Genomic DNA, 23,836 nt, shown 5'->3' with positions numbered 1-23,836 from the left:
TCGCGCACCCATTAAGTGTAAACGTCAGCTCAGGGCACCTGAAGGAGACTTGGACGCACCTGGGCCGCACTCCTGGGCTCGTTGAAGGTTCGCAGCTGCAGCCACTGCCTGCGCTCCATGAGGAAGATGCTCGCCGCCGTCTCTCGCGTGTTGTCGGGCGTTGCCCAGAAGCCGGTGAGGCGGAGTGGATGACCCGGGGTGGGCGCGAGACTGGAGGACTGCAGAGGGCAGGGCGCGTGGGCTCAGTGGGCTGGCGGGCCGGGCCTCGTGCAGCCGCGGGCCTTTGTTCAGTTTCCACGTCTTGCGCTGTACCCCTGGTCGCGAGAGTAGCTATGGTTCGGCCTCTGGGGCCGACCAGGGGGAGGGGGCGGTTTACAAGGTCCGCGTGGCGGCCAGCCGCGGCGGCCGATGTCGGACTAATCGAATCGCTCCGGAAGGGCGCGATCGTTTACTACAGTCAGAAAAGGAGGCACTTGGGTTTCCTTGAGTGTACAGTTGACTACCTCTTACAGGCCCATTCCTTTTAAATCTTCGTAATTTTGTTCCTCTTGACCGGGAGTCCGGAGACTGAGTGGCCCCGCTCAGTCAGAAGTTTCACCATTTGCTTATCCTGTGACCTTGGGCGAGAGTTTTTTGGTTTTGTCCTTTCTGAAACAGGTCGGTGCTCAGTTTGCTTATCTCTGAAACGGAGTTGAGAGTACTTACCCCGTGGGGTGGCTGTGAGGCTTAAAAGATTGACAAGTATGCAGACCTTTCCCTATAGCGCTTGTTACATAGTAGTTGCTGTCTGTTACATATTGTTACTGAGTGCCCAGTTTGGTATACATTCATTAATCACCAGTGCTGGTCCCTGGAGGATTCACGCAGGGTTAGTGTCCCCAGAAACACGCCTCCTACCGTTTCGTCTTCCTCAACGTTGAGCTTTTCTTGGCAGTCAGTTCAGGAGCCGTCAAGCCGAACCTAGAGGGAGACGCTCTGTCCCTTGCACACCTGTTCTTAGGGTAAAAGTAGCTGAAGGAAACAGCCTTGGTGCTTGGGAGGGTGGGGTTAGAGGTTATTTGTGGCTCCAGGGTTTAGATATGCCTAGACTAAGCTTTGGAGCATTTTGACCTCTAGGCACTGGGGGTAGTGTTACTTGGTATAACTTCAGACAAGACTTGGAATTCCTGCTCTAGTAACTTCACGCAAGACTTTGTGGCAACTCTGCTTGGTATGGGCAGGGAGTTTGAAAAGGTAGAAAGTGTACCCCTCTAGGAATGCTATTGACTGGCAAATACAAAGCTTGTAATGGATTAATCCTTATTAGCATGTAAGGGGAGAAGGCAATGGCACCCCACTCCAGTACTCTTGCCTGGAAAATCCCATGGACGGAGGAGCCTGGTGGGCTGCAGTCCATGGGGTAGCTACCAGTCGGACACGACTGAGCGACTTCACTTTCATTTTCACTTTCATGCATTGGAGAAGGAAAGGGCAACCTACTCCAGTGTTCTTGCCTGGAGAATCCCAGGGACAGAGGAGCCTGGTGGGCTGCCATCTATGGGGTCGCACAGAGTCGGACATGACTGAAGTGACTTAGCAGCAGCAGCAGCATGTAAGGTGAAGGACAGCCACGTTCTGCTGTTCTTTATTTCTCCCTGTACACATGACATACCCAACATTTATTGAGCTCTTCATGTGTGCTGGGCCCTTGGCTAGTTAATGTCCATAGCATCAATTTTTAGTTGAATGTAGGTAACAGAAACATGTTTTCAACATGATAGAGGTATGTAATGTAATGCATGTATATTTGCATATAACATAATGCAGACCTAGTCCTGTATTACATTAAATTTAAAGGATTACATTAAAAAAAGTAAAACTTTGATTGAATCGGTGATGTTCTACAGGAAAAGAAAATTCGTGAGTTTTCAAATTACTGTCACCTCTGTGTCCCTAAGAGCAGAGAGAAGTCATTGTTGAAAATCAGAGCCTCATTCCCTCAACTGTCCGAAGTACTCCTGATTGTTTTTGTTTTCCAGCAATATGTTGGCATGAAAGGCAAATGGCGCTTCATCTTCACCTCAATAAAACTTTGGCCTTTTCAAAAATCATATAATACAGCTCAAATCAAACAAATCAGATTTGGCTTACAATGATGTGCTAGTAGGATAAAAATGGAGTATACCTTTATTTAGTCAGAAATTCTAATTGAGAGAAAAGGTTATTATGGCAGAAATGGATTACTGTGCAGAGAATTTCTCTTTTATTTAAGTAAAAATAATTAAAAAATTTTTTTGTTGAGGATGAGAGACAGTGAAGGAGTTATGCTTCTTTGAGCTGCCCTTCTCTTTGGCTATTTTGCATGGTTTTTTTTTTTTTTTTTTTTTGGCTGCCTGCCCTTGTGCCCTTAAGTGTACTAAGGCCTAGACACAAATATTTTAAGAATTTTATATTAACCCTGGATTGTGGGTGAGCTGAAATTTTGTTTAATAGCTCCCACTCCCTGCAACAAAGCAAGTCAGCTAACTAGCATTTCTATAAACAGTAGTAATCATGAAAGGTTCCCAGAGTGCTCAGTGCATTTTGGGCTCTTGGGTCCAGTGTGCTCATTCATCTATCAGGTTTCAGATGTGTTAGCACAGGCTACTTAGAGAGTTCAGTGTTTGGTTTAAAATCATCACAGACATTCTGTTCTATTCATTTTAATGCTACAAAGATCATTGTTAGGTGAAGGAAAAAACACTTAAAACTCTTAGGTCACGGACTAGACAAGTTTCTTGTTCCGTGAACCAGTGTGGCAGATTCCCAGTATTCTGGGTTTAACACTTAAGTCAGCACATCGGACGTGAGTCCTATCAAGACAGCTTGTTACTCAAGCATAAGTGACTCAAACACATTTAAGGAACTTATTGTTTAACAAAATCATTGTATGAAGTAGTAGTAATAAACAAAGTAGTAATTTAATTCATTGCCTCCTTTCAGCCAATCCACCAGAACTTCAAGAAACTGAATGCTTGCACCTGCTACAGAAAGTTGAGTCTTTAAAATGAAAGCAGAGCGTCCACTGTAACTGAAGTTACTTAAGGTGCTTAAGTACCTGTGATTTCATCTTTGAATGAGGTTGAGTTTTCAGAGTGCTTATTTCAGTGTTGTGCTAATTTCTGCTGTACAGCAAATTGACTAAGTTATACACATATATCGGAGAAGGCAATGACACCCCACTCCAGTACTCTTGCCTGGAAAATCACATAGATGGAGGAGCCTGGTGGGCTGCAGTCCATGGGGTCGCTAAGAGTCAGACATGACTGAGCAATTTCACTTTCACTTTTCACTTTCCTGCATTGGAGAAGGAAATGGCAACCCACTCCAGTGTTCTTGCCTGGAGAATCCCAGGGATGGAGGAGCCTGGTGGGCTGCCCTCTCTGGGGTCACACAGAGTCGGACACGACTGAAGCGACGCAGCAGCAGCAGCAGCAGCAGCATACACATGTATACATACTTTAAAAATATTCTTTTCTAGTATGGTTTATCCCAGGAGATTGAGTATTGTTCCCTGTGCTATAAAGTAGGACCTTGTTGTTCATCCAGTCTAAATGTCTTAGTTTGCATTTACTAACCTCAGACTTCCCAGCCCATCTCTCTCACTCCCACTGGCAATCACAGTCTGTTCTCTGTACCTGTGAGTTTATTTTGCTTTGTAGATAGGTTCATTTGTGCCATATTTTAGATTGCACATATAAATGAAAGCATATGGGGTTTGTCTTTTTTTTCTGATTTACTGCACTTACTTTGATAATCTCTTGTTGCATCCATGTTGCTGCAAATGGCATTATTTTGTTCTTTTTTATGGCTGACTAGTATTCCACTCTCTGTATGTACCACATCTGTATCCATTCATCTATTGATGAACTTTTAAATTGATTCCACTGCTTGGCTCTTGCTATGAATATAGGGGTGCACGCATCTTTTTGAATTATAATTTTTTCCAGGTATATGCCCAGCAGTAGTATTGCTAGATCATATGAAAGTGAAAGTTGCTCAGTTGTGTCTGACTCTTTGCAACTGCATGGACTGTGCAGTCCATGGAATTCTCCAGGCCAGAAAACTGGAGTGGGTTAGCTGTTCCCTTCTCCAGGAGATCTTCCCAACCCAGGGATCGAACCCAGGTCTCCCACATTGCAGGTGAATTCTTTACTGCTGAGCCACTGGGAGGGTAGATCATATAGTTCTATTTTTACTTTTCGGAGAAACCTCCATGTTTTCCACAGTGGCTGCAGCAGTGTAGGGGCGTTCTCTTGTCTCTACACCCTCGGCAGCATTTGTAGGTTTTCTAGTGATGGCTGTTCTGACCGGTGTGACGTGGTACTTCATTGTACCTTGTTGTTTTGATTTGCATGTCTCTAAAAATGAGTGATGTTGAGCACCCTTTCATGTGCCTACTGGCTATCTGTATGTCTTCCTTAGAGAAATGTCTGTTAAGGTCTTTTGCCTGCTTTTCAATGGGGTTGTTTTGTTGTTGTTGTATGAGCTGCTTGTATCTGTTGGAAATGAAGCCCTTGTTGGTTGCATCATTTGCAAATACTTTCTCCCATCCCTTAGGTCTTTTTTATGGTCTCCTTTGCTGTGTAAAAGCTTGTAAGTTTGAATAGGTCCCATTTGTTTATTTTTGTTTTTGTTTCTATTGCCTTGGGAGAGAGACCTAAGAAAACATTGGTACGATTTATGGTTAGAATGTTTTACAATTTATGTCAGAATGTTTGGCTTATGCTGTCTTTCCAGAGTTTTATGTTGGCATGTCTTATGTTTAAGTCTCTCTCTTTTAAGTTTTAATTTATTTATTTAGTTTTGGCTGCGCTGGGTCTTCCTTGCTATGCCTGGGCTTTCTCTGTTGCTGTGAGTGGGGGCTAGTCTGGTTGCAGTTCGCACGCACCTCATCACAGTGGCTTCTCTTGTCGTGGAACACAGGCTAAGATGTGCGGGCTTCAGTGCTCGCTTTTCCAGCCTCTAGAGCACAGGCTCAGTAGTTGTGGTGCACGGGCTTAGTTGCCCCACAGCATGTGGAATCTTCCCGGACCTGGGTTGAATCTGTGTTCCCTGCCATGGCAGGTGGATTCTTAACCACTGGACCACCAAGGAAGCCCACGTTTAAGTCCTTTAAGACATTTTGACTTTATTTTTATGCATGGTGTGAGGGTGTGTTCTAATTGCATTGATTTGCATGCAGCTGTCCAACTTTTCCAGCACCACTTGCTGAAGAGACTGTTTTGGTCCTGTTTTATATTCTTGCCTCCTTTGTCAAAGATGAATCGACCATAGGTGTGTTGGTCTGTTTCTGGGTTCTCTGTTCTCTTCCATTGATCTGTATGTCTGTTTTTGTGCCAATACTATACTGTTTTGATTACTATAGCTGGGAGAGTTAAATGTCCTGCTCTGGTTCCCCCCTGCCTGCTTAGGATTGCTTTGGTAATACTGGGTCTTTAATGGTTCCCTATAAGTTTTTGGATTTGTTGTTCTAGTTCTGTGAAAAATGCCATAGGTAATTTGATAGACATCACATTACAGTAGATTACTTTTTGTCGTATGGCCAGTTTAGTAATAGTAATTCCTCCATTTCAGGGGCATGGGATAGTCTTTCATTTCTTTGAATTATCTTCAGTTCCCTTTATTAGTGTTTTATAGTGGTCAGTGTATCTTTCACCTCCTTGGTCAGGTTTGGTGTTCAATTACTCAGTTGTGTCCGACTCTGAGACCCCATGGACTGCAGCACGGCAGGCTTCCCTGTTCTTCACTACCTCCTAGAGTTTGCTCAGACTCATGTCCATTGAGTCAATGATGCCATCCAAGCATCTCATCCTCTCTCATGCCCTTCTCCTCATGCCCTCGATCTTTCCCAGCATCAGGGTCATTTCCAGTGAGTCGGCTCTTGGCATCAGGGGGCCAAAGTATGGGAGCTTCAGTACTTCCAGTGAATACTCAGGGTTGATTTCCTTTAGGATTGACTGGTTTGAGCTCCTTGCTATCCAAGGGACTCTCAGGAGTCTTCTCCAGCATCACAGTTTGAAAGCATCAGTTCTTCAGCACTCAGCCTTCTTTATGGTCCAACTCTCACATCCATACATGACTACTGGAAAACCATAGCTGTGACTAGACAGAACGTTGTTGGAAAAGTAACGTCTCTACTTTTTAATATGCCATCTAGGTTTGTCATTGCTTTTCTTCCAAGAAGCAGCGTCTTTTAATCTCGTGACTGCAGTTACTGTCCACAGTGATTTTGGAGCCCGAGAATATAAAGTCTGTCACCATTTGCATTGTTTCCCTATCTATTTGCCACGAGGCGATGGGACCGGATGCCATGATCTTAACTTTTTTGAATCTTGAGTTTTAAGCCAACTTTTTCACTCTCCTCTTTCACCTTCATCAAGAGGCTTAAAGTTCCTTTTCCCTTTCTGCCATTAAGGTGGTGTCATCTGCATATCCGAGGTTGTTGATATGTCTCCCTTGTGATTCATCCAGCTGGGCATTTTGCATGATGTACTTTGCATCTAAGGTAAATAAGTAGGGTAACAATAAACAGTCTTGACTCCCAGTTTTGAACCAGTTCGTTGTTCCATGTCCAGTTCTAACTGTTGCTTCTTGACCTCTTGACATACAGAGTTCTCAGGAGGCAGGTAAGGTGGTCTGGTATTCCCATCTCTTTTAAGAATTTTCCACAGTTTGTTTTGATCCACACAGTCGAAGGCTTTAGCGTAGTCAATGAAGCAGAAGTTGTTTTTCTGAAATTTCCTTGCTTTCTCTATGTTCCAACAAAGAAGATCTTTTTTGTACAGTTCTTCTGTGTATTCTTGCCACCTCTTCTTATCTTCTGCTTCTGTTAGGTCCATACCATTTCTGTCCTTTATTGTGCCCCTCTTTGCAGGAAATGTTCCCTTGGTATCTCTGATGTTCTTGAAGAGATCTCTAATCTTTCCCATCTGTTTTCCTCTATTTATATGCATTGTTCACTTAAGAAGGCTTTCTTATCTCTCCTTGCTATTCTTTGGAACTCTGCATTCAGATGGGTATAACTTTCCTTTTCTCTTTTGCCTTTCGCTTCTGTTCTTTTCTCAGCTATTTGTAAGCCCTCCTCAGACAACTATTTTGGCTTTTTGCATTTCTTTTTCTTGAGTATGGTTTTGATCACTGCCTTCTGTACAGTGTTACGAATCTCCATCCATAGTTCTTCAGGCACACTATCAAATCTAATCCCTTGAATCTCTTTGTCACTTCCACTGTATAATTATAAGGGATTTGATTTAGGTCATACCTGAATGGCCTAGTGGTTTTCCCTACTTTCTTCAATTTAAGTCAGAATTTTGCAATAAGGAGTTCATGATCTGAGCCACAGACAGCTCCTGTTCTTGTTTTTGCTGCCTGTATAGTGTCTCCATCTTTGGCTGCAAAGAATATAATCAATCTGATTTCAGTGTTGACCATCTGGTGATGTCCATGTGTAGAGTCTTCTCTTGTGTTGTTGGAAAAGGGTGTTTGCTATGACCAGTGCATTCTCTTGGCAAAACTCTGTTAGCCTTTGCCCTGCTTCATTTTGTGTTCCAAAGCCAAACTTGTGCAAAGCCAAACTCCAGGTATCTCTTGACTTCCTACTTTTGCATTCCAGTCTCCTATGATAAAAAGGACATCTTTTTTGGGGGTGTTAGTTCTAGAAAGTCTTGTAGGTCTTCATAGGTTTATTCCCTGGAAGTTAAGTTTTTAAGAGATACTGTTATTATTTTTATATTCTCTTTCTGATATTTCATTTTTAGTGCAAAGAAATGGAACATATTTCTGCATGTTAGTCTTGTATCTGCCTACCTTGCTGAGTTTATCATTTATTAGTTTTTGTGTGGAGTCTTTGGGGTTTTCTATATATAGTAGCATGTCATTTGCATATAATGACCGTTTTATCTCTTCCCTTTCAATTTGGATACCTTTATTTCTTGCTCTTGTTTGATTGCTGTGGCTAGAACTTCCAATACTACATTGAAGAGAAGTGGTGAGAGTGACCATCCTTGTCTTGTTCCAGATTTTAGCAGGAAGGCTTTCAACTTTTCACCATTCAGTATTGATGTTGGCTATTAATAAATAGCTTTTACTATTTTGAAATATGTTCCCTGTATGCCCACTTTGATAAGAGTTTTTATCCTGAATGGATGTTGAATTTTTAAAAAATTGTTTAATTGGTAGAAAATTGCTTTATAGTATCTTGGTTTCTGCTGTACAACAGTGTGAATCAGTCATATATATCTCCCTTCCCTCCCTCCCCTCCTCGTATCCCACCCCTTTAGGTCATCATAGAGAGCCAGGCTGGGCTCCCCATGTTACTTACAATTTCCCTCTATTTTACATATGATTGTGAATATACTTCAGTGCTCCTTTCTTAAATTTGTCCCACCTTCACCTTCCCCCACTGTGCCCACGAGTCAGTTCTCTACAGGCTTCATCAGTACCATTTTTCTAGATTTCATGTATATGGAGTAATATACGATACTTGTTTTTGCTTTCTGACTTACTACTTCACTCTGTCTAAGAGGCTCTGGGGGGGTTGAATTTTGTTGGGTGCTTTTTCTGCATCTATTGAGATGATCATGTGGTGTCTGACTTTTATTAATGTGGTGTATTACGTTGGTTGCATATGTTGAGCCGTCCTTATGAGCCTGGAGTTCACCACTTGGTGATGGTGTATGCTTTTTTTTATGTTGTTGGATTTGGTTTGCTAATCAGTTGAGAATTTTTGTGTCTATATTCATCAGTGATACTGGCCTGTAATTTTTGATGATATCTTTGTATGGTTTTGGTATCAGGGTGATGGTGGCTTCCTAGAATGTGCTTGGAGGTGTTCCTTCCTCTTCAGTCTTTTGGAAGAGTTTGAGAAAATTCCCAAGTTTCTCAATTTGTGTGTGTGTGTGTGTGTGGCAGAAGTTTTATTACATTGAAAAAGGACAGAGAAAGTTTCTGACAGAGACACATAGACATCAGAAGGGGGGACAGAGAGTGCCCCTTCTTGATAGTCTTAGCAGGGCCTTATATACTTTCACCAGACCCACTCCCACATAAGATTGGTAGAAAGTTCCTATTACAAGGAGAAACATGTTCTTGAGCAAGATACATTGTTGTTATATAATCATTAGTACAATGATTAACTTTTATTGTTTTAACTTGGTTTAATTACTATTTTGCCTTACATCTGTAACTGTATAATGGGGTTTATTTCTAGCTGTCTGAAAGCTTTTAGGTTACAAATGATTGTTCATGCCCCTTCATGTCCCTTGAGCAAGATGTGTTGTTTTGTTGTGTAATCATTAGCTCTGGGCTGAAGGAAAGTTAGTCTTCAAGATTGTTGTCACAACAACTCAGAGTTTAAGAAAAAAATGTCTTATGTGACTAAGTAAGTGAAGTGGCTCAGTTGTGTCCAACTCTGACCCCATGGACTGTAGCCCACCAGGCTCCTCCGTCCATGGGATTTTCCAGGCAAGAGTACTGGAGTGGGGTGCCATTGCCTTCTCCATAAGATCTTCCCCACCCAGGGATCAAACCTGGGTCTCCCATGTTGTAGGCAGACACTTTACCATCCGAGCCACCAGGGAAGTCTCTTATGTGACTAAGACAAAGCAATGTAGAAAAAATGGTTTGTTCTTTTCTCCTCCTTGAAAGCCCTGGATCCCTTCCTCCTTGAGGGCCCCAGACTCCTTATCAACCTACCTAAGAATTAGCTCTCTCATCCCCCGCCTTTTTCTTTTAGGAGAATTATGTTGCCAAGGGAAAGGGGTGGCATTCTCATTTCATAACTTCTTCGAGCTGGTAAGGGAGGCAGACAGACCCTAAATTGTTGAGGCAACATATTCTCCTAACGCTCATATTGAGGATTTCTGATCCAGGGGTCCCAAGTAATAGTTGGAGGAGGCTGTAGAAATTGTAGGGGCATGAACAATCTTTTGTAACCTAAAAGCTTTCAGACAGCTAGAAATAAACCCCGTTATACAGTTACGGATATAAGGCAAAATAGTCATTAAAACCAAGTTAAAACATAATAAAAATTAAAAGTCACATTATGTCCATAGTTAAGGTATAATGTGTTATACCAGTCCATAGAATTGTTAGATGTCATCTGATCAAGAAGAGGCATCACATATGATTGCTGTTGGTGAAGGTATTCGCAGAGTTGAACAAAGTCCTTTCCTTGAAGCAGAGGAATCCACCATGTGAAGCCTTTCACTGATGAGGAGGTTGAAAAGCTGAAAGTTTGTCTTGAAGATCCCAGACAAGCCCTCAAGTTGATAGCTTATGGTGAACAGTGTGTCAGATTAGTGATCTCCAAAGAAGATTTAGCTTCAGGATTAGGGACCAGGCTTCATTATTCAGAGCTTTTGTGTGGCAGAAATTTTATCACAGTGAAAAAGGAGAGAGAAAGCTTCTGACATAGACATCAGAAGGGGACAGAGAGTGCCCCCCCAAGTTTCTCAATTTTTTTTTCACTTATTCTTCGGTATTTTAATGAACTGTCTTTACCCCTGACTTGTCTGAAGCATTTATTTCTAGCATTTTCACTTCTAGCAATGTCATTGTCTTTGTTGACTTTATTGGATTGTGGTATACTGATGGGTGTAGAGATAAGTAGGTAATAGCTTTCTGCTTTCTGGCTTGTACACTTAGCAGATCAACTTTATCCCTTCTCACCAAGATCAAGTCCAGTGTGTGAACATATCAAAAGTGCTTTTGTGGGATCTGAAGGATGAGCTTCAATTCTGCATGAGAAGTGTTTGTTTACATATATGTGATGTGGCAGAATATGTGATGTGGCAGAATGTGGCTAAAACAGTACTGATTAAATGTTTGTGATCTAACCTGGACCTTAGCCATCACATAGAGTACTTTTGCTGTGAGCAGAGTGAAAGAATGAAAAGGAAACACTTCTCCCAGCTTGCCCCTGCCCTCAAGCATTGACAGCCCCTTGAACATCAAGAAGGGACCACTGGGACTTCTCTTGCAGTGGTGTGGGTTTGAGGAGGCAGCTCACGGGGGTGAGGTAACAGACCTTTGAGCCAGATTTGCTAGGTTTGTACCCCAGCCCCAACATTTAAGTGCTCTATGGCTTTGGGCAACTCAGTTCAGTTCAGTTGCTCAGTTGTGTCTGACTCTTTGTGACCCCATGAACTGCAGCACTCCAGGCTTCCCTGTCCATCATCAATTCCTGGAGTTTACTCAAATTCATGTCCATAGAGTCGGTGATGCCATCCAACCATCTCATCCTCTGCCGTCCCCTTCTCCTCCCGCCTTCACTCTTTCCCAGCATCAGGGTCTTTTCTAGTGAGTCAGTTCTTCGTATCAGATGGCCAAAGGATTGGAGTTTCAGCTTCAGCATCAGTCCTTCCAATGAATATTCAGGACTGATTTCCTTTAGGATGGACTGGTCGGATCTCCTTGCATTCCAAGGGACTCAGCATGGGATTCATCAGTACAGAGAGAAAGCTTCAGTGAAAACTCATTGCAGGTCCCACCCCTCAACTCAGATGCCCTTCTAAACCTCAGACCCATGTAGCAATGGGAATTGAGGTTAAAACACAGATGCCACTAATGTGCATACTAAATGACATGAGTCAATGACAGCAGCTCCGAGACCTGTTTTGAGTCCAAGCAGTGGTCCAAGTCGCACATAGGTCACATTGCTTGATCTAGCAAGAGATCAACCTCAGAACAAGGCATTTTTGACAGAATTTCACCCACTGAAAAAACAGGTGGCTAATCTGTTTTTTCCCCAGTAATAAACGAGGATTATTTATTATTTAAAAAGGGGGGTGGAGTTACTGTTTAGAGAACATCTTCTTTCTGGTGCTTCAGGAGGAGCCTCTGTTCAAATCATAAAACATCCCTCAGATCTTTTGTTTTCTTAAGTCAGAAAATGCTGCGTATCTTTACTTTTCTCTTATACCTTTCTTGCTAAAAGGGCTTCCGTGGCCGCTCAGTCAGTAAAGAATCTGCCTGGGTTTGATCCCTGGGTTGGGAAGATCCCCTGGAGAAGGGAACAGCTACCCACTGCAGTATTCTGGCCTGAAGAATTCCATGGACAGAGGAGCCTGGCAGGCTACAGTCCATGGGGTTGCAAAGAGTCCGATACGACTGAGCGATTTTCACTTTTCTCACTAAGGTGTTTATCTAATGCTTTGAGTAGTTTAAAATATTTTTCTTATAGTACTCTTATACAGAAGTGATTTTCCTGAGACAGGAATTGAAACATAGATTTATCTGAAGAACAATTCTGAAAGTAAAGCTTTAGCTTGCCCAATATATCTAGTTATGACTAAGAATAGCATAAATAAACACATCCCACAGATCATCTAGTCTCTTCAAGTTTGCCATTAGCCTTATATTTTCACTAATTTCTTTGACAACAAAGTGGCAAACTAGATGGGTTTGGGTTTTCTCCCTTTCTCTTTCTGCTGTTTGCCTTCAGATGTGGGTACAATCGTGTTTCATTGGCCAAAGCATTTTGGAAGAAAGGATCCCAACACAGTGACCAGAATGGAAGATAAAGCCCATGAATGTTTAGGGCTCTTGAGTTCTAGGACTCCATCCTGATAACCAATTAGTAAGAATAATAACTCAAAAAAAGCAGTAAAAAGTACTGATATACTTTTGTATTTTGATCTTTCAAGGCAAGCAGAGTGCTGGTGGCATCTCGTCATTTTGCAAATGATGCTACTTTTGAAATTAAGGTAAGAGGTGTTTTGCTTTCTGTTGAAATTTTTTCCACAGGTAGACACTGATGTGTAGTTTCACCTTTGTGATAGGGCATTTTGATAATCATGCTTTTTCACCATCTTATTACAAGTGTTCTAGAATCAAAGATGCAGAGGAGTTCAGCAAAAATTAGAATTTACTCCTTTTATGTAGCAGCTTATTGGTAGTTTGGAAAGGGAGCACAAGCTAAAAAAAATTAAAGACCTACTCTAAGATTTAAAATGTAATTGGGTAAAAAGTTTGAATAATAATATTCTTAGAATGATTCTTTGAAAGTTTGTCTTTGAACCTATAACTCAGTTGACCTAGAGGTTTTCAATGAAAGTCATCTTAGAAAGATTTCCTTCTTCCAAAACCCCATTTCATTGCACAGTGAGTTTTAAGAAGGAATCAGAAGCAATATGCAGCATTTCCGATATGCTTGTCTGCTGGTGTTCAAATTAAAAAACAGTAAAGTTTGTAAATATTTAAGTTAACTATTTTGAGTTACATCTTAGAATGGGTTAGCAGTGTTTACACTGTAGTGACTGAGGGATAATTGTCTGATTTCATTTCAGAAATGTGATCTTCACCGGCTGGAAGAGGGCCCTCCTGTCACTACAGTGCTTACCAGGGAGGATGGGCTCAAATACTACAGGATGATGCAGACCGTTCGCCGAATGGAGTTAAAAGCAGATCAGCTGTATAAACAGAAAATTATTCGTGGTTTCTGTCACTTGTGTGATGGTCAGGTGAGTGGTAGTTTTGTAAGAAAGCTATGTTACTTTGGAATTTAAGTATAGTGTGTGTTTTTTGGCTGTTACCCTACCTTATTTGTCTGAAGGATTTGAGGCTGGTATTTTAGAATAAAAATGAAAATGTGGAGACGTGCTAGGATGCTTATGTTACAGAATTTAGTCGTGTATCACACTGCTGATTTCCTATTCCACTATGGCATTATGATCACCTGCACTGGATATACTTTGGAGAAAAGGGTTTTTGTTTTTTTTTGTTTTGTGGGTTTAGGACAAGGTTTACAAAACCAAATGCCTACCAGGGACCAAATCAGGTAGAATAAATGAGTGAAGGCTGCCAGTTACATGAAGAATTGAGAATGGTGACAGGAATTGGTGGTGAACTGGAACAGATAGGTCCCACCTGCAGGATAAGTCATAACGATACCAGCCAGTTGGTGCCATGTGGAAATACGGGGCTAATGCTTCCTGTTATTTGTCTTTGAAAGAAGACAGAAGTCTCCATTTTCAAGTGAAATTCCCCCAATATTTTGATGTAGACATCTGATGCAGGATTTTCTCAAGTCACCGTACAGGCTTAAGAGAAACAGCATATCTGTGGATTGCCACAGTTTATGGCTGTGGCTTGGTCTTTACCCTTTACTCTTTTCTGGTGAAAAAGGAACTATTTGTCGTGCTTATGAATGTGTTCTAGGTCAAATGTTTCATAATAGTCAAGGAAGCCTGTTAACTAGAAACGTGTACTGTATTGCCTCACTGACGCATCTTCCGTGAATGCAGGAAGCTTGTTGTGTAGGCCTGGAGGCCGGCATCAACCCCACAGACCATCTGATCACAGCGTACCGGGCTCATGGCTTTACCTTTACTCGTGGACTCTCTGTCCGGGAGATCCTTGCAGAGCTTACAGGTTTGCTATTAATTTACAAAAAACAGGGAATTGAGTGAATTAAGTTTTCAAATCTCCAATAAAGATGCTGTTTATAAGTTAACATTAAAACTTTTTAATTAAAACCTTTTTGATGTTTTTTTAAAAAAATGCTGAGAAACCAGGGGGAAAAAAACCTCTCCCTTTGGGTGCTCTGGTAGTGCTTTTGAGTAAACTGACCATTTTTGAGGTTATCTGGCCTCTTGGGTAAAAAGGTCAGCTCCATAAAATCAGAGTAGTGTATATCACTCAAGCATGCCAACAGAAATCTAGCAGCCAGAGAAAGTAAATTGAGTGTAAGTATTTCATTGTGTAGAAATGAAATTGTAGGCATCTTCTTAATAGTCCCTTTGTCCCCCTTGACTTGTACACCAATGTAGGAGAAATTGGAAAATGTTTTTAATGGGCCAAAAAAAGTCTAGAGTACCACGCTAACATCTAAAGAAAACTTGGTGATTTGAGAGCTGGAAAGGTTTATGGGACTGGTCTAACCTTTATTATAAAAGGGCCAGGAGACCAGGAGGACTATATATGTACTTTGAGGGACATGTGGTTATATAGTTGAGTTGGTCTCTTGATATCTAATGGTCAAGCCAGCGCAAATACTCACAGTGTGGTTTTGTTTTATATGTTTGTTTGATATGTCACATTTGTGTGCTGCCATGTATAGGACGAAGAGGTGGTTGTGCTAAAGGAAAAGGAGGATCAATGCATATGTATGCCAAGAATTTCTACGGAGGCAATGGCATCGTGGGAGCTCAGGTAGCTGAGGACTGGGATTGTGTCATTTCCTGGGTTGGGCCCTGGCCCACATCTTTGCAATATTTTGTACTCCAGAGGATATGTCTCTGACATACTTGGGGGGCATGATGTGTTTTAAATGACCTGTTGCTTTCATACTCTATTATTTGACCATTTAATAGAGTTAGACAATAATTTAAAGATTTTCCTTTTTAGGCATTTGCTATGTTTTACAAGTAAGCAAGAGCCTCTAGCAATAGAGCTATACCTTTGTCTTTTAATTGATATTTAAGTACCTTAATTGCTTGGTCACATCCTCTTGGCCACAGCCCTCTCCCTGCTGTAGATAGTGCTGGCACTGGTACCAGATCAGGAGAGGCAAGAGGTCAGGATCTTAAGGACCTAGTTTGAATCTAAAGCCAGCTTCTGTGGTTGTGCCATCCTCCTCGTTCTCATCAGTTAGTAAATAATGAACAAGTAGACGTATAAAATCATATCTAGATTGTTAAGTTTACTTTCTAATATATTAAGGTTTTAGCATCTGGGGTTTTGTTGTTTGAGGTATTGTTTCTAACCCTTGGTTTGCTGGGGGTTGCTTTTAGAATTGATAGTTGAAACTTTGAATGCAGAAATGTTATTGCTTAAGGGTTGAAATAGAATACAATAATACAATAGCAGTTACTTGTGTTACTTTGCCAGTTTACAATTTTAGGGGTGGGGTAAGCCGAGATAGGGTTGGGTAGGGAAGAGTTTGTAGGGACCATGTCATTTCTATCTTATTTTCTGGTCAGGAGCTAACGTTCATAGCATAAATTTCTTCCCTTGTGGATTTCTGTGGTTCCTTTCTTGCTTGTCCTTAATATTAGGTGCCCCTGGGAGCTGGGATTGCTCTGGCCTGTAAGTATAATGGAAAAGACGAGGTCTGTTTGACTTTGTACGGTGATGGCGCTGCTAATCAGGTGAGTAAGTGCCTCTTAACTTTGCAGTAGTGTCCAAAATGTTGAATATTCATAGTTTGTGGCGAAGCACTGTATTGATTACTAGTTGAAATGGCCATTTATATGGCAGGCTAAAATTTGGTTTTGTGGCCACATTAGAGATTTGCATCTTGGCATTGTTTCACAAGTGATTTGTATGAGTGTGCACCTAAGCGGATGCTCACCTTTGTTCTATGTCAGTGCTCCACAGACTCTGTAGTGAAGGAACGGTTTACATTGTAATCCCTTGCAAACCAACTCCTAAACCAGTACTGTGATATGCACTCATTCTCTTGAATGCCAAGGCATTTTCAGACTCCTCATGGTTTTTGAGCCCTGACTCTTCCTCCCTTTCTGTCACGGTCTGAGTGATCACCAGTCTGTGGCCGACACTCTGTGAGGCCTTGCTCTGGGTGCTGATTCTCAGACAGTGGTTATCCAGAGGGTCTCATAGGATTTATAATCGAGCATAAAAACCCCAAACTAGGTAGCTGCAGTCCATTCTACATGTTGGGCTTTCCCCAGTGTGCTCTGTACTGCTGTCTCAGCCCCAGAAAGAAGCAAGCAGAAGTATTGGGTTTGTCACTTCCTCAGGTGCACCACCCCCCTCACACACACACTTCTTTGCCTCAGAATCTGGGTTGTAGGCGAGGCATTTCATCTTTTATGAGAGCTTTCTCTTGCTGGGTAGAGCAGTGGCTTTTGGGGATGATGACGTTGAGAAAAAAACAGCACAATGAAACCACTTGAACTTTTTATTTGTACTTCCAGGGTCAGATATTCGAAGCTTACAATATGGCAGCTTTGTGGAAATTGCCTTGTATTTTCATCTGTGAGAATAACCGCTATGGGATGGGAACATCTGTGGAAAGAGCAGCAGCCAGCACTGATTACTACAAGAGAGGCGACTTTATTCCTGGGCTGAGGGTAAGGACACCTGTGGTAGAGCTGGGGCAGCACTCTCGGCCGATGTCTCACATCAAAGGAAGGGTTGTTTTCTTAGTGGATGAACAGGTCATAGGAAAAGAAAACTATCTTAGGCACTTGGAGTTAAGCTCTGCCCTTTTTATCTTTGAACTTTTATGAAGTATAGTTGATTTACAACGTTGTGTTTAAATCTTTCCTACTTATTGACAGGTAGATGGAATGGATATCCTGTGTGTCCGGGAGGCCACAAAATTTGCAGCTGCCTATTGTAGATCTGGAAAGGTAAGATTTTTTTTTGGCCTCTAAGCTAGAGATTTCTAATGGCATTTATCTGTCTTAAAGTTGAAATAAGTGTCCATTGTGGCAATTTAGAGGTAGCTGCTAATTGAGATGTATAAGATAGAAGCAGGATCCACTTGAGTCAGTCGGGTCCCTTTATAAATAACATGGTCTTGGTAGCTCACATCCTAGGAAACATTCCATGTTTCCCCCGTTTGGGGTAAATCTTTTCTTCCAGTGTTCCCTCAGCATTCTGCCTCTGTCTTTGTTGTGACAATCTATTTTGCCTTCCAGTTCATTATGTGCCTCCACACCCACCCACCCCACCTTAATGATAAGCCCCTTGAGTGAAGAGATTAGAGACTCCCACAGTGCCCCGCACAGAACTGTGCTTATATAATAAGCATTCAGTATAAGTTTGTTTTCTATAAATTAATATGTTTAAATTATGTAGTCTTATTGTTTTAGTCCTAAGGATCTTGACCTTTCCAGTTACAGCAGTGGAAGGAGAAGGAAACAGTGAGATTGGCCTAAAAAGAGGCTTCCCTGCTATTTGAACTGGTGGAAGGATGTTCTTCTCCCTAAATCACTGTTCCACAACCCAGAAAACAGACCCCTAAGATAATAAGTCCCTCTTAAAAATAGGGAGGATGAAAGATGCTGTAAATAGGTATTAGAAATGAGAAGAGATAACTGAATCAGTCAACTAAGAAGAAATTCTTGACAACTCAGATCTGATCAGAGTAGTTGACAGGGTGTATATTTGAGGCCATGCCCATCTCACCTAACCTCCATTGGGTTCTGTTTTAGGGGCCTATACTGATGGAGCTGCAGACTTACCGTTACCATGGACACAGCATGAGTGATCCTGGAGTGAGGTAGGGTAAAGGAAAAACTGAGTGTGGTGTTCAAAGTAGATGGGCTTAGAGTGGTACTACTTACATGAAAAAGCAAAAGCATTTCAAAATTTACTTTTGAATCCAGACACCAGTTGGCTTCATGCATTGATTTAGTAGTTTAGTCTGAGCCTGAAAACAGTGCTTTATAATAAGTTGGTTCCAATTTAGAAAGCATTCTGGAAACTTTTACACTATGTATTGTGTACATTTTAACATGAGTACCAATTAAAAAAACAATTGTAGGAAGGAATTGTGAGGAATTATTTAGGAATTACCTAAAGCAGGTCTGATGGTAACAGTAGTATACTTGGGAGCATTTATGTTTTGTAGGCATTACCTCACATGCTCCCAGGGCACATTCCTCCATTTGAAAATGTTCTTCTGGCTGGTATGGTGCAAGACCAAGTAGCAGAAGGGATATTCCATGTGTTGAAATAGATGAGTTAAAAAAAATAGTGATAAAAGTCCTAACTCCAGCATGAAATGCTGTAGTCCTGGAGTGTGGCATAATTAAAAAGCAGATTTAGTTAAAGTAAGCCGTAAGAAGTCTTTAAGAGTGTAGGCTAAAGGTCTAAGGGAAAATGTTATAAAGAACTGCTTTTATGGGAAAAAGCACTTTGTGTAATTCTGCTGTTTAAAAAACAATGATAGAGCCTTTGCTTTTAGTATTATTTCAGATAATGTAGGACAAGGATCAACTATACATTCAAGAATTGGAAAACCTCCTCTCCAGGTTTTTGCCAGCATAAAGGAGAAAGGAAGGGCACAATTTTTTCCTGGTTAGCATTCTCCTGCCTCCAAGGTTACAGCTATCACCCCAGAAAACCATCTCCCCCTGTCTTCACCCACTTAAAGAGCCCCCATCACTACCTTCATGCCCTACATCTAGATTAAAGAAGCAGATAGCAACTGGGCTCCTGTTGTCAGAATGCCAGAGAAGCCCAGCGAATTGCCACTGTAGAGTTTAGACAGAGCAGCTCTTACAGAATGTTAGGATGCGTTCTTGTATTTTGAAGTATAATTCTGCCCTTCCTACGGAGATGTAAGTATTGATATGCTGCTGTGTTTCACAGACTGTGTGCTCTACTAGAACTGTTCTTGTCACTCTGGTTCCCTCCCCAGTTACCGTACCCGAGAAGAGATTCAGGAAGTTAGAAGTAAGAGTGACCCTATCATGCTCCTCAAGGACAGGATGGTGAACAGCAATCTCGCCAGTGTTGAAGAACTAAAGGTACACTTACTCTAAGGGTTTTCACAGTTGCCGCTCTCAAATTTTGAGCAGCTTTTCTCTACACAAAAATGCTGCCACTCTCAGGTGAACTAGGTAAGGGAAAGTACACACTGAATTCTCATAGGGCATTCATCCGTCATATTGGTGAAGCTCTTAAACTCAAACAGCGCAGTTCTTCTTTCCTGTAAATACACTTGAGGTTTTTAAATGTTCCCTCGCCAGGGTGTATGTTTCTGTCTCTACTTCAGAATAGTTCTTTCTAGATCGTTGTTACTTTTACCATAATAGCACCTTAAGTATACTTCTAGTACTAGTAGAAGAGTTGAACTACTTGGTACCTAAGAGGTGTATCTTCTAAAAAATCTCTTGAACTGTAATCTGATTTTTAGGAAATTGATGTGGAAGTGAGAAAAGAAATTGAGGATGCTGCTCAGTTTGCTACTGCTGATCCTGAACCACCTTTGGAAGAACTCGGCTATCACATTTACTGCAACGATCCACCTTTTGAAGTCCGGGGTGCAAACCAGTGGATCAAGTTTAAGTCCATCAGTTAAGGCGAGATACACACACCTTTAGTGGGTTATTTGGCAGCAACTGTAAGGAATGCTTTGTGTTCTCAACTTTGTCAAGGAGGAAAACCCATAGAGAGAAAGCGCTGTAGATTGAGATAGTGTTTGCATGTGGTTTGTACAGTGTTGCATTAAGAGAGGGGATTGCACAGATAAGGTTATTTTAGTTATATAGGTCTAAAATAGGTATAGTTTGCTTAACCCTCCAAATTATTTCTTTAAAATACTTCTATTTGATTTCATTGTATACTAGTTTTAACACTTCCCTTGCAGCTCAGCTGGTAAAGAATCTGCCTGCAATGTAGGAGATCCCGGTTCGATTCCTGGGTTGGGAAGATCCCCTGGAGAAGGGATAGGCTACCCACTCCAGTATTCTTGGGCTTCCCTTGTGGCTCAGCTGTTAAAGAATCTGCCTGCAATGCAGGAGACCTGGGTTCAATCCCTGGATTGGGAAGATCCCCTGGAGAATTCCATGGACTGTATAGTCCATGGGGTCGCAAAGAGTTGGACACGAGTGAGCAACTTTGATTTTAACTTTACTAAAAGGAAAAACAATTCCTTGTATGCCTGTCCAACTCTGCCGCCACCTTGTGGGAGGATCAGTGTCCTGTCCCTTGCAGTGCCCAATAGCTTACCTCAGTTCAGTTCAGTCACTCAGTTGTGTCCGACTCTTCGTGACCCCATGAATTGCAGCACGCCAGGCCTCCCTGTCCTCACCAACTCCCGGAGTTCACCGAAACCCAGGTCCATCGAGTCGGTGATGCCATCCAGCCATCTCATCCTCTGTCGTCCCCTTCTCCTCCTGCCCCCAATCCCTCCCAGCATCTGAGTCTTTTCCAATGAGTCAACTCTTCGCATGAGGTGGCCAAAGTACTGGAGTTTCAGCTTTAGCATCATTCCTTCCAAAGAACACCCAGGACTGATCTCCTTTAGAATGGACTGGTTGGATCGCCTTGCAGTCTAAGGGACTCTCAAGACTCTTCTCCAACACCACAGTTCAAAAGCATCAATTCTTCGGTCCTCAGCTTTCTTCACAGTCCAAGTCCCACATCCACACATGACTACTGGAAAAACCATAGCCTTGACTAGATGGACCTTTGTTGGCAAAATAACGTCTCTGCTTTTGAATATGCTATCTAGGTTGGTCATAACTTTCCTTCCAAGGAGTAAGCGTCTTTTAATTAACAGCTTACCTAGTGTACCCTAATGTGCACACACGCCCCTGTTAGTGTGCACGTCGGTGCTGAAGCCTGTTCACACTGAACCATCATGTCTCATTAATAAAACACAATTATTTATTATAACTTGGCAGGGGTGGAAGGACAATTCTACTTCATTTCAAAGGCCAAATAAGTTAGTTTTCTCCATTTATACATTCAATATAAATATGAAGCTATTTTCTTAACAGTTTTCTATTTACATTCATATCAAACATTATTAAATACAAGGCATAGTCTTATCGATTTTATCTTTTTCTAATTTTAAGTGCAATTCCAGTTAATGTATGGAATGTATAATTGAAATAGTGATTCCGAGCCTTTTTGTTAAACACCTATTGTTCAACCTTTCCAGCAAATGTTTGAAGTTAAAGAATCCCATAATACTTTGGGATGTCAAGACCAAGTTTTACAATCACAGTTCTCAAAATACATACAGTTCTACTCACCTTTAAAACATGTTGAGAAATATTAACATTTTTTCCATAATTCTTTAAGAACTTGAAGTTCTAAATTTGTTCAGTGAACAGTGGTGTTTTCCTTGTGGAATCGCAGCAGGATTGGTGTGTATGTAACAGAAGCTTTAACAAAGATGTCAGCTCTGGGCTCCCTCTATTTCCTGCGTGGCTGATTATTAAGCCTCATCTTGGGTTGCTGGCGCCCCCTGAGCCCGTCTTCTGTACTGGGAGACTGCAGTCCAGAGCCTGCAGAGAAGACCACCGCTACGAAACAAACAGAAGTCTTCTTTAGAGTGAGTAGTAAGGAAAGATGACTTCAAAGCAATACCACACAATACTTCTTTAGGAGCCCTTATGGCAAAAGCTATAGTATGTACTTCTAGACTTGTTTTGCTGGCTAGTCTTAAAAATGCAGTCCCTAACTTAAAAACTAAAATAGGGATATGTTCCCTTCACATATGGAAGTGAAATTTCTACCCCAGCACGAGTGGGATGTGGCCTTAGAGGTATGTACAGGAGTGCCAGGGCACCTGTGCAAAGTAGGCTATTAAAGATGACCAGTGGAGGAGACTCAAAGGGTTTGAGTGCTGTCAGCTCCTGTCTTTGCTCATTCCACTCCCAGCCTGGCAGTCTGTTGACTTTGCTTACTGGGCCTTTAGCTTCTGCTCCCTCTCAGCTTTTCCCCAGCTTCACCCTTGGAAACTCCAGAGTTTGGAGTACGGTTGGGTAGTTTTTGTTTCCTGACTAGGGGAAAGGGGGAAAGCTACCAGCACTTTCTTTTCTACTGCTTTTATGTAAAAGCCTAACTACACCCAAAAAGCCATTTTCTGTTACACAAAATGTTTTGAGGCTATTCTTACCGTAGTCTAAGGTACCTTAGGTCTTCCTTAGTGATATCATTAAGAATATCAGACAGTGTGTAACCCTCTTCAAGAATCTGAAACAAAGATGACATACATCAAGAGCTAAGCAGCTTTGTAATAACAGCCTAGGAATGGTTTGGTTCTCAGCTTACCTTTTCAATTGTTCTCGTATCCGCTCCTTGCAGTTGCAACCAATCGACAAGCTCTTTATCTGTTCGCTGCTCCTGAGACCCAGGAGGGGATACTGAGTTCTCTGTAATGATTAGAAATGTGTTATGTTGTATACTGATGTGTAACAGTAAAAGATGGATGAAATAAACTATTCCAGAATGTAATTGTGCTGTGAAAAGGAAATGGATTAAGCTTGGCTCAGCTACACACTACATAAGAGTCCACAGTCCTTGGCATCACTTTATAGAGATTAAAGGTGTCATACATAAATAGTTAGTTTGGGGTTGGGTACATCATCTACCACTTTAAATGTGTTTTACCATCTTTAAAATGCCTTTTCTAAGGAATCATTTCCCTTAAGTACACTGGAATTCAAATGAGGAGATAGGTTTCAATACTGAGTTTCGCTTCACAGCTTATCCACCCCACATTCCAAGAGGCAGCTGGAGCCCTTGTGTTCAGTTGCTCAGTCGTGTCTGACTCTTTGTGACCCCATGAATCGCAGCACGCCAGGCCTCCCTGTCCATCACCAACTCCTGGAGTTCACTCCAACTCACGTCCATCTAGTTGGTGATGCCATCCAGCCATCTCATCCTCTGTCGTCCCCTTCTCCTCCTGCCCCCAATCCCTCCCAGCATCAGTCTTTTCCAATGAGTCAACTCTGCATGAGGTGGCCAAAGTACTGGAGTTTCAGCTTTAGCATCATTCCTTCCAAAGAAATCCCAGGGCTGATCTCCTTCAGAATGGACTGGTTGGATCTCCTTGCAGTCCAAGAGCCCTTGTGTAAGTGGCACCAATTGCTTAAGGCTGGTTGACTGAGGTATACCTTAGTCAGTAAACCACCCTTTTTAGGTATGCAATGCTGAGAACTTTGCTAAGCACAGATGAGGAACCACCACTACAGTCAAGATAGAGAAATTTCTCTATCAGCCCAAAAGTTCTTGGGGCCTTCTATAATCAGTCCTCCCCCACCCATTCTGATTTCTTTTCTGTCCCTATAGTTTTGCTTTAACAGAGTATCGTATAAATGTTCAACATTTATGGAATCGTAACATGTAGGCTTCTTTGCAATTCATCTGCTTTTGAATGTAGTGG

General features: G+C 41.8%; 2 protein-coding genes across 2 annotated transcripts in view; one reads left to right on the top strand and one right to left on the bottom strand.

Annotated features, from left to right (window-relative positions):
- On the top strand, window positions 1-22,905 carry PDHA1 (pyruvate dehydrogenase E1 subunit alpha 1). The gene is made up of 11 exons (XM_019955814.2): window positions 1-174; window positions 12,666-12,725; window positions 13,308-13,481; window positions 14,265-14,391; window positions 15,080-15,171; window positions 16,017-16,109; window positions 16,899-17,054; window positions 17,265-17,336; window positions 18,144-18,211; window positions 19,355-19,463; window positions 19,853-22,905. Exons 1-11 carry the CDS (start codon window positions 118-120, stop codon window positions 20,015-20,017), a joined length of 1,173 nt encoding a protein of 390 aa, XP_019811373.2. The 5' UTR covers window positions 1-117; the 3' UTR covers window positions 20,018-22,905.
- MAP3K15 (mitogen-activated protein kinase kinase kinase 15) overlaps window positions 21,305-23,836 on the bottom strand; it is a 145,615-nt gene continuing 143,083 nt past the window's right edge. Inside the window, exons 27-29 of the mRNA XM_070783981.1 lie at window positions 22,723-22,823; window positions 22,568-22,644; window positions 21,305-21,971 (exon numbers count right to left, since the gene is read on the bottom strand). Coding sequence (XP_070640082.1) covers window positions 21,884-21,971; window positions 22,568-22,644; window positions 22,723-22,823 — 266 coding nt within the window. The 3' untranslated portion in view covers window positions 21,305-21,883. The remainder of the gene's footprint in view (window positions 21,972-22,567; window positions 22,645-22,722; window positions 22,824-23,836) is intronic.

This window comes from Bos indicus, chromosome X (genome assembly GCF_029378745.1).
Source record: "Bos indicus isolate NIAB-ARS_2022 breed Sahiwal x Tharparkar chromosome X, NIAB-ARS_B.indTharparkar_mat_pri_1.0, whole genome shotgun sequence".
Classification (NCBI taxonomy): Eukaryota; Metazoa; Chordata; class Mammalia; order Artiodactyla; family Bovidae; genus Bos; species Bos indicus.
The sequence above is the reverse complement of the archived record's forward strand: the minus strand, read 5'-3'. Positions and strand labels throughout refer to the sequence as shown.

Coding starts and splice junctions, on each gene's coding strand:
- PDHA1 (XM_019955814.2), top strand. CDS start 118: ATGAGGAAGATGCTCGCCGCCGTCTCTCGCGTGTTGTCGGGCGTTGCC. Junction 16,110..16,898: donor GTGATGGCGCTGCTAATCAG/GTGAGTAAGTGC, acceptor TTGTACTTCCAG/GGTCAGATATTCGAAGCTTA. Junction 17,337..18,143: donor CCTATTGTAGATCTGGAAAG/GTAAGATTTTTT, acceptor GTTCTGTTTTAG/GGGCCTATACTGATGGAGCT.